An 11,021-nucleotide genomic window follows, 5' to 3' on the forward strand; every position below is an offset into this window, starting at 1 on the left:
AAAAGTTCGTATACAGATTGCACAGGCAAATTAACCAATATAGCGCATATTCTTTAACTTTTAAAATTTTATAAGAAAGAAAAATACACTAATATATTCCTGAAGTACTTGTATACGCTCATGAATTGATATTTAAGGCAAACAAATAAATATCCGACACTGTCCGATGTTTCGACATTTGACCGAACATTTCCGAAGGTCGTAAATTACTTCCGGCGATATATTCAACGCGAAGCGCAAGCCGGAGTCTCGTGTGTGTGTGCAGTGGTCGTCAACGGTCAAAGACGGTGAGTGCCAAAAATAGCGAAAATGTCAAACCTTTTGTAAGACATCTGGTTGTACCTGGGAAAACGTTGATTTAATGAACTAGTTGCTATACGTGTCGAATTTTGAAACAGACAATATTCATTTTAAGAGCTGCCGACCAACATTTTTAGCTAGCTGTGAGCAGTGGTGTCCATGATCGAATGCAAATAAATTACCAAACCATAGTCTGAGTTGCAAGCTCATTTGGCATGTTTGTGGTAATCTCGACACCATTTATTCTACTGACAAGTTCTCTTGGTAAAGACATGCAATGGTACTATACTGTGAATTCACAGCTAGCTGCAAACGGCTTTTAGTTGTGCGTACATTTCGTCAGCATTTTGTGGTGTACATGAAAACAATAACGAGTAACGTGTGGACATGTACTGAGTCTGAGCATGGATGGTCTGAGATCCTGAACACAAATCCATTCCATGGCATGTCCATGGATGGTTGCAGTGGTTAGGTTATGGAAGTACATGTATATTCTTTTGCTTGGTCGCAAATGGCAGGCAACCTTTGATATTTTGTAGACAAAACTTAAATAACGTGGTAACTTTCACAATATTTTAAGTCAGTTACACCTTAGAGTAATTTTACTGACGGTATAATTACTCCAAGGTTACACAAATGGATAGTTTGCTACATTTGTAGTCTGTAGTGGCTTGGCTCTGTCGCTGTCCATCAATCATCCACTTATTTTCTTTGCAAACCCTGTAAGAAAATAAAAAATGAAATGAAAAATGATGAAAACAAAGCTACAATTATTGCAGCAACATTTGAACATGATGAAAGGTGAAGGACTATCAGTGAATTTATTGTCAGTGAGTTTTGTATTATACATCATTCATTTACATATACATGTAGGTAGAACAATGGGTGTGTTTGATTTACATGATGAAACAAAGGGACAAGATACTGTCACCAGGAGCATATAATGCCAGGAGTCTGGTTGTACCAGAGATGGCTTCTCCACTCTTAATGGTTGTACTTGGATATAAAAATTTTGATGTTGAATAACTTTAATACTGTATGTGTATAACACAGTCATTGTAAATATTTGTGAAGGTCGGACAACTAAGAAGCAATGTCTAGTCAAAGGTGGCAATGAGCATTTGCATCACTAATCTATTATTGAGATAATAATAGATCCTAGACTGTCGACAGTCACTCGTGCCTTTTTTGCTTCATTTTATCTAAAACTAAAGTCAACGCCGTGCTCCGATCCGAAGCAATACTATAATCGCATACTGATAGCGAGGACCGAAGGCCCGATCTGTATGTGATTATAGTAGTATTGCTCCGGATCAGAGTGTGGCGACAACTTTAGTTTTAGATAAAATGAAGCACAAAAGGCACAAGTGACTGCCGACAGTCTAAATAGACCCATGTTTGCATGAAATCTGACTTCGCTAATGGATATTTCCTTTTCGTGAAGCATACATGTACTTTTCCAGAAGTTCAAGGCATTTCCAAAATAGGCCCTAACGCCATGCAAATTGTCCAAATTCAACATACATGTGTACATAGTATTAGTTGTAACATAGGGTTACCTTATTGTAGTAGTTCTCTACATGTACATGTACATGTATTTTGAATGTCATTAGTGCAGCCATGAACAAGATGATCTTACAAATGAATTTTTTTGTGCTGCAGATATTTAACATGTCTCATGGTCATTTCCGAGATGGGTGCCCTTTGAATTGTAAAGTGTATGTTGGAGATCTGGGAACCAATGGTACTCGTCATGAAATAGAAAATGCATTCGGCAAGTATGGACCTCTACGTAATGTGTGGGTGGCCAGAAACCCTCCAGGTTTTGCATTTGTTGAGTATGAGGATCCCAGAGATGCAAGTGATTCAGTGAAAGCGTTAGATGGACGGTAAGTCTTCTGTTTTAAATGCCTTGATATACACATATTGAAGCCATCAACACAGTGATGTTGGTCTTTCTAAATACTCAATTCTACCATAGACCCTACACATGATTCTACAGACACAACAATGGACATGTCCACATATCAAAACAACATGGCTTCCCACATCCAGCATGGGTGATCAGCCATTCCCAATAAGAACCTGTGAGGGCGCACTACCCTGATACCATCTCATTATTCTATCTCATCCAACCTTAGTCAGGCAACCCTTTCAAAATGTTGGCTGATAGGTGGCAGAACACATCATATCTTACAGACTAACGTGTATAATTAGATGTTATTCCCCAATATTTTTCTTCATTCAGCCAAGGAAAATATGGGAGACCTAAGGGGTCTTTGTCAATACGAGTCAATAAACGCAGACAAGTAGTGACATCCCTTAGGCAGTGTTCTCCACGAGGGGTTTTTGAGGGGCGCACCGCCCCTCTGTTTTCATGGACCGCCCCTCTGTTTACAGAACCGCCCCTCTGTTTGCGTTCAGCGCCCCTTTGTTTTGGTGTGAACGTCTTCAAGAGATTCTATTCAATGCCGTTAATGAAGGAAGTGAACAGCGACACTGCGTCTATCATCATTTATGAACTTATTTATCGCCTTGATTATAACAATGGTAGCCGAAACAAAAACAGTAAATGTAGTACCGTCGTAAAGTAGAAGACGGTACGTTGGTAGTTTCTATGGCCGGGTATATCAAGCCGGTAATTTCCAAGCCTTCCCGTATACGTAATACAGTACGCATACGATGTACGATGTCACGGCAATTTTCGTATTGTATCGATAAATACGAACAAAATCCTAAAATTTATACATGTTCTTTAGAAATAACTACTCCGGTACGGTTCCATGGTAAAATTTATGTCCTAAATGATCACGTTTGGATGTGAATCGCGATCGTAGTACCACGAGGTAGCTCCGATGTGGCAGCCATGTTTGTTACTGTACATTTGCACTGAACGTATTCGGTTATTCTTAGCCCAAATTCGTCACATTAAAAATGTACGTATTTCCGGCAAATTTGGATGAAAAATCATTTTCCATTCATGAAAATTAAAAGGATATCAAATTTTAGAGAAATAAAGGAAAATGAATTGTTTTCAATTAATTTTTATGAATGACATGCACATTTACAAGGTGAAACCAACAACTCAAAACTAAGTGATAGCTAGCCTAGAGGTGCATACATGTACATCAACAATGCCATGTGTTGTCACTCCTGTGTGTAAAACATGCTTGCCAACATTACTATAACATCGTTTGTGTAACTGTCAACCTCCTACCTGAAATTTTTACATTGTGAATTATGTGAAAGGTTTGGAAATTGGTGATTACAATACATTTCAGTACATTTTAGTTTGCTGAATGAATAAAATAGGAGTTTTTGATTTTGGAAACTTTTTTCACTTCCTAATATTATGATCTGGAAATATGCTAATGATATGCAAATAAATATGCAAATTAGGGCGCCCCTGTATTTTTCTAAATTGTGGAGAACCCTGCTTAGGTCATGAGTTTATTCCGGCTGAATGAAGAAAAATACTGGAGAATAACATAATGATATCAGCGGCAGTAATATCAAAAAAATAATGAAAACTAACAGTTTGGGCTCATATTTCAAACACTGCAGAACTGATGATGTAGACACATGTTGTCTCGACCAGTGTGCCCTCTAATGATAGCCAAATTTTGTTGTTGTGAGTCAAAATGAAAAAAACTGGAATTTCTTGTGAGTCACCACATAGTAAGAGATAGGGGAACACCAAATTTTGGTGCGTCACTAGAAATTGTGTGTCAGTGGCGCGTCAAATTGGCTTAGGGGGCACACTGGTCATGACGTAGGCGCACATTGATGTGACGTAGAACAACCAGTGTATATATTCCATATTTTTTGTTCAACTTGGCTTGTGCATTGTATAATCATCTTCTTGTATCTTACAGTGTCCTATGCGGTGTTAGAGTAAGAGTGGAAGTGTCATCTGGTAAGAGTCGATGGGCTCAATGGGGTAGACCACCACCACGTAGATCATTCTCTGAGGAACGCTGCTATGAATGTGGAAAGCAAGGACACTTTGCAAGGGATTGCTACCATGCCAGGGGTAGTCGCGGTGGTGGTGGACGTCGTGACGGTGGTAGTCGTGATGGTGGTAGTCGTGATGGTGGTAGATACAGGCGACGCTCTAGGTAAATCACTGAAATTTATTTGTAATTCAGTTGTACATTATGTAAAGGTTGTGTGTGAAAGGTATATGTAAAGTTATAAATGTCACTATCTCCTTTCATACATCATGTAAACTACAGTAAAGCTCAAGATTCTCTTCTGCTTTGCTAGCCCAGTATCGGCCTCATATATCATGTATTTCTGATCTGTAAAACATTAATGTACTACTAAAACAGAAACACTATAGACTTTCAATTAGGTGGCGTGTTTTCGTTTTTACATCTCTCGTGTTTTTTGTTGCAAATTACACAAACAAAATACAGCCAAAATCTTCCTTGTTTTATTTAACAGTGTTAGAGTAATGATTTGTGTTCACTTTGAGATAAGATGTATCATTCTGTATGCTTGCATGCTATCTGTGTCCGTTTTTGATATGTATGTACGTGTAATTTGTAACAACAAAAAACATTGTGTTGCCAAATTGAAATGCTATAGTCACTCTGGTTTGGTAGTAAACAACACTGTTGCCAAATTGAAACGCTATAGTCACTCTGGTTTGGTAGTAAACAACACTTGCCTAATTGAAACGTTATAGTCACTCTGGTTTGGTAGTAACTACATAAGATATGTTGAAATAACACAAAAGATAATTCATTGTGAGTTTCATACATGTATATTTTGTAACAAACATGACATACTGTCTTCATTTCTTACTGTCATTCATGATATAGCTTGCTCTGTGCCATTTTTTCATTTGCTGGCTAATCGTTATGCATTTTATCTCCTGGTACTGGTTACGAAGTGGTGAGGGTGAAATATGCAGTAACTTTGTGAAACTGATTGTTGTTAACAAATTTATTAACCGAGCTACCCCCATTATTTCAGGGCTATGTAACGTTCAGCGTTTAGTCAGCATTCTTCTAGTTTTGTCAGCATGTCGTCATGTGATCAACATGAAATTGTCATGTGATCAGCACTTGCATCTCTGAGTTCAGCATAGTCAGCTCATGGCCCAGAGCGTCACTGACAACCAACCATCCTCGGGAGTGTCTCTTTTACAAAACCGTTCAGCTTATCAACAGGCTGTTGTCATGGAAATTCATCACTTTGAGTCATCCTCCCAAAAGTTGATCTCACTTGCGTTCAGCCCTGGCAGTTATCTGTTGTCAGCACGCGTGTATGTGTTCAGCCTTGGTGTCAACATCGACATCTTTGGCTCACTCCTTGACCTACCAAAGGTTGTTAAACAACTCATTTTAAATTTCTTTTTCATAAAAAGACGTAAGAGGAACTAAGGTCATGTTACACAATTAGTAAGGTATTATGTGAAACATTGTAGAAGGGAGATACTTAATAGAACTATTTTTTTGCAAAACGTGGTTAGGTAGATAAAGTCTACAGCACACCCCATGTCATTTTACTGGGGTTCCCTGAAACAAAATTGCCATGATTCTGTTGGAAACACGGCTACTTTTACCCGTTTCCCCCTTTCTGTTACCGTGGTTCCCCAACACTGTAGAAAGTAACAATATCCAATTGATCATGGGTCTTCGCCTTGAATTAAAATGTAGTTATAAAAAAAAAATTAAAACTCGTGGTGTCATATCTGATAGCAAAGTTGTAGATTTTTACTTAGAAAACATTTCAGATTTTTTTTTTCTTCAAATTTTTTTGCAATTTGAGTAAAGGGTATGCCCCTTCAGCAATTTGATATCTTTGTGTAGCGAAATCATATTAGAATGTTTATATAAGAAATTTCAAGTGTTTGCTTGAGATATATGTTGTGTTTCTAATCATTTCATAAACTCATTTCAGGTCCCCCTATTCAAGATCTCGTTCTCACTCTCCATACAAACGCAGTTATAGCAGCAGTAGAAGTCGCAGCAGGAGCCGAAGCAGAAGCAGAAGCAGGTGTGTATTCACAAATATATTTTAATCTTTTCCTAGGGCCTAGTAAAAATATTAGGTGGTTCCGGTTACCCGACCCCGCCTACATATAGTTTATCACTGTCAACCATATTTTTTTTTTTTACATATTCATTAAAAAAAAATTGCGAAAATCGTGAAGTCTTACCAGAAATAGTGGATGTGGAAACTGACATCAACTTAAAAAGACAATATAAAACTGTTCTTCCAATCTGTAATGGCTGTACATCTGATGAGAAGAAACCAATAACAGAGACCATATGGAAAACAGCAGAAAATATAACTGCCTGAACTAGACACTCACATATGAAAAAAAATGAAAAATCTATCTACCCCACCTATTCTAAATTTGAGTGTAATTGGAACCATACAATTTTTTTATTAGGCCAAGGCAAAACTGAAGAGTTACTAGACAAGCTAAACCTGAGCAAAAAGATGTCTCCCAGTTTTATTTACTCCTTACTTGAAGTAATTTTTTTAACACAATTGTCTTCTTTGTGTGAAATAGTCTCCTGAGTGAGTAAACATTGTAAGTCCCCAAAAAGTGCACTGCAGCAAGTTCAAGCAACTCTGTCAATAAAACTCAATGACACCTCCCTACTGAGACTATAATTACACCAACATCCATTCAATAGGCCTTTCCACAATTTGCCATGGTGGCATTCTACTTCCTGTCTGTGGTGGCGCTCTACTTCCTGTCTATGTCTACCTTGAGGGTATACATAGTATAGGTTACTCAATTAATCAGAGAGCACTGCTGCTTTCCTCAATGTCTGAACAATATGAAAAGCATCCCTGATTTACATTTCTACAGAATACCAAGGAACAAAGCTCTTACGAAACGGTACTATGAGGAGATGACACCCCCAATTTGAGTGAGGGCGCTGTATTCTCAATTTCCTGTTTGCAGTCTGTAATGGCCTATAGCTACATGTTGTGACAAATAGTTTTAGTTTGCATCTATCTTAGTAAACTGAAGACTCAATTACCTCTAGTAATAATTCATTTGAAAAATCAAGTAAGGAGACATTGGCGTTGTACAATACAAAACTTTCCATTTATCTTAGTTTGTAGTACACTTGCTAGAAGTTCACCTCTCTGAAATTCTTAATATGTCTCTTCTGTTTTTGTTTGCAGATACCGATAAAAGAGGAGGAGTAAAAAAAAGGAGATAGTGTACACCAACAGAAAAGTTAAAGATATGACAGTTATTTTAAGATCTGATACGGCATTGTTTCAATACTGTCTTTTTAAGAATACATCAAATTTACTGGAAACCATTTAAAATAGCTGAGTAACAAGTTTACTGTGTACACTATTGTCATGTCTTTGAACAAAGAATACTTGATCATTTGTCAACATTTTGTGAGTTTATTGGATTCTGATCAGTGTGCTCTCTAATGATAGCCAAATTTTGTTGTAAGTCAAAATGAGAAAAACTGGAATTTCTTGCGAGTCACTACATCGTAAGAAATAGGGAAACACCAACTTTTGGTGTGTCACTTGAAATTGTGTGTCAGTCAAATTGGCATAGAGGGCGCACTGATTCTGACATCGTTTCATTACTAGTCAGTCATACATACTGCCTCACGTTCAACATACTAAATAAAGTCAAAAATAAGAAAAAAAGAAATATGGCAAAATTAGTTCCAGTTAGTATACAGCTAATCAGGCTTTCCTTGTTTTGATTTGTACTAAGCCTATTGATGTCACTGTTAGATGTAACATGTATATGTAGCACTGAGTGTATACCATATGCACATACTGAGCTGTATTGTGATGTATATGTAAATGCTGTGATGTAGGTACACATAATATTGTGATGTTTGTGCATGTATTGTGATGTATAAACACAGACTGTGATGTACATGCACATACTGAACTATATATGCACATATGTTATACAGACATGTACTGTACCGTATGTACACATACTGTGCCGTATGTACACACACTGTGCCGTATGTACACACACTGTGCTGAATATACACACACTGTGCCGTATGTACACATACTGTGCCGAATATACACAGACTGAGCTGTATATGCATATACTAGTGATGTATTCTTGTAGAACTCCTCCTACACTGCCTAGGTAGTCACACACCCTGACGTGGTTTGTTATTTTGTGTTTGATATGCCGTCAGTGTAATTTAGAGATGTAGGTTATGTATGTATGTAGTATTGTATTGTTAGTCTTGTGTTCTTGGTCATATTATTTTTTTTAAAAGTTTTTCAGCCACGTTTGTTTATTTCCTTTAGATGCCAGTGTTCTCTCTCTCTCTATATATATAGCTACTGCAGTCATGACTAGACATTAGTACCCAGTAGTTTCTATAGTAGTACAAGTTAAATGATGAAGTCTTGTGAAGTTGCAACTTTGCTGTGGTGTATATTAGCATTCATATTAACATAATAACAAACTTTACATTAGAAGATTATTTTAAAACTCATTGTCACACCCTGATGCTGCTGTGATGTACATAAATGTACCTGCTTATTCCTCTTCTATGTATACATGTATAACCCTAGTCCTGCCACAACCAAAATCTTTTACTTGACCTGAAGAGGGTTAATTAAAAACACAGCTGATAAGAAGAATTGGTGTTTGATACAGGATATTGCAGTAAACAGCGCCCTCTAGTGGCAGTAAGTATATTGTAGGAGATGATCCCTGGAAAATGATCTACTAATATGCATACATGTTGATGTAACCATAGATTCGGTGGTGGAGGGTCTATGATGTAACAAGCTAGTAAAGTACAGGTATGCTGTATGCAATATTGTGGCAGGAACAAAGGGTGTTCCCTCTCCCCTTTATAATGTCCCAGCCTATGGGTGAAGATACCAACAATTAAGAAAGGCTAAGATATCCTGAGAAACAGCAAGACTTGTGTTTGAATCCTACATACAAATGATAGCTTACCAGGTCACAGCAAAAAGAACAATGTACCCATGTTACCTCACAGAAATTCAATACATATAACTACAGAGAAACTACATTAATGTTACCTTTGAAGAATTTCCTTGGCTTAAGAAATTTAGTACATCAAATAACATATGTACATGTTTTACTGTCTGTTGGTTTCCATTTATTGTGTTGTTATGGTAATAAAAGTATTTTTTAAAACAAACATTTGCCTGACTCTAAAATTTATCTTGTGTATGTGTATATAGTACATGTGTGACTGTGTTAGACTCTCTCAGTCCTCGGAGTTTCACATCGCTAAAAAGGGTTGTTTTGTATGTACCAATATCTGCTTCATAATTGTACTCTAATATCCTTGTACTGTGGGCCTTCATCAAACACATAGGGCTAACCATTTGTTGATGTGTTACTGCAACACTTCGTGTTATTGTGAAGCCTCGGGGCTTCACAGTAACACAACAATGAATGGTTAGCCCTAGGTAATCGACGAGGGTGCACAGTACAAGGATATTCAAGTACAGTTATGCAGTAGATATCGGTACATACAAAACAAACTTTTTAGTGATACAAAGCTCCAAGGACTGTGAGAGAGTCTATGACTGTGTGTATTGGTACAGTCAAAACAACCTTTTTAGCAATGCGAAGCTCCAGGACTGTGACAGAGTCTATGACTGTGTGTGTGTGTATCAATGCATGTATGAATGCGTGCATGCATGTATGTATGTATGTGTGTGTGTGTCCAACTGGATGTATCAGGGTATCTACCTGCACACTATGAATTGTGCATGCATGAGTACACTTCTACTGAAGTGGCTACAGTTCAGTTATAGTTCCTCATGCAATTGAAAGGCTCAGTTTGGATTGGGAATGAAATTTAGGTGAAAACCAGTTATCTGGTAGACCTATACAACAAGGTGGTCCTGTACAAAAGAATAGGTATTATAAGATAAGCTCTTCACAACATTCATTTTGATCAGAAGGCTTCACATATGAAAGCCGACCAAAGTTATCGAATGTTATGATGCACCTAGGCAGTAATATTCTATTTCAGATATTGAGAATTCTTGTAGCTCCACTGATGTGGTGGCACTTGTGCCAGAACTTTGGATTTAATCATTGTTATTGGCTAATGTAGTCTTTACCACAAACCATTACCATTCATACACTATTTTCAAACAACAGGACTTCCAGAGCATGTAATTCAACATGTAACTTCGGTAAATAGAAAATATATTGAATATTCTTGTAAGAAGAGCAATCAACTTTCAGAACCCCCCCCCCCCAACAAATGACAATATATGAAGGAAATGTAGCCACATTACCACATACTTGCATAACTAGGGTATGACTGCTGCACAAACACAGGCAAGAACCCAATCTGATTAAAATCCGATGTGGTGAAAGCGGCTAGATGCCTTTATTTACCTCTGTTTTCTTCGTTTTGTATTGTTTGTTTTGTTCCGAGTGATCGCCTCCTTCCCACATCTGAACCTGTGTAATAGACAATCCCATTGAATGTCGACAATATTGTAAGGTTTTCACAACCAATCAGCACGCTTCAATTTCTCCAGTGTGTGCAGCTGCCAACGTAACCCTCATCCTGATTGGCCAATCGATAGCGCGAGATTCAAACGCGATTGTCTATTACACAGGTTCAGATGTGGGAAGGCGGCAATCACTCGGAACAAAACAATGGAAACAGAGGTAAATAAAGGCATCTAGCTGCTTTCACCACATCGGATTTTAATCAGATTGGCAAGAACCATGCTCC

The 11,021-nt window shown here is 37.6% G+C and overlaps 1 protein-coding gene across 2 annotated transcripts; it reads left to right on the forward strand.

Annotated features, from left to right (window-relative positions):
• Positions 1-223: 223 nt before the first annotated feature.
• On the forward strand, positions 224-9,434 carry LOC144448380 (serine/arginine-rich splicing factor 7-like). Of its 2 annotated transcripts, XM_078138602.1 has the most exons (5): positions 224-287; positions 1,963-2,189; positions 4,176-4,418; positions 6,211-6,306; positions 7,459-9,434. In XM_078138602.1, the coding sequence occupies exons 2-5, from the start codon at positions 1,972-1,974 to the stop codon at positions 7,466-7,468; spliced, it is 567 nt and encodes a 188-aa protein (XP_077994728.1). In that variant the 5' UTR covers positions 224-287; positions 1,963-1,971; the 3' UTR covers positions 7,469-9,434. The 2 variants fall into 2 exon arrangements, with proteins under 2 accessions (XP_077994728.1, XP_077994729.1); XM_078138603.1 differs by lacking the exons at positions 6,211-6,306; positions 7,459-9,434 and adding an exon at positions 5,281-5,563.
• The last annotated feature ends 1,587 nt before the right edge of the window (positions 9,435-11,021 follow it).

Source organism: Glandiceps talaboti, chromosome 17, assembly GCF_964340395.1.
Source record: "Glandiceps talaboti chromosome 17, keGlaTala1.1, whole genome shotgun sequence".
NCBI classification, from domain to species: Eukaryota; Metazoa; Hemichordata; class Enteropneusta; family Spengelidae; genus Glandiceps; species Glandiceps talaboti.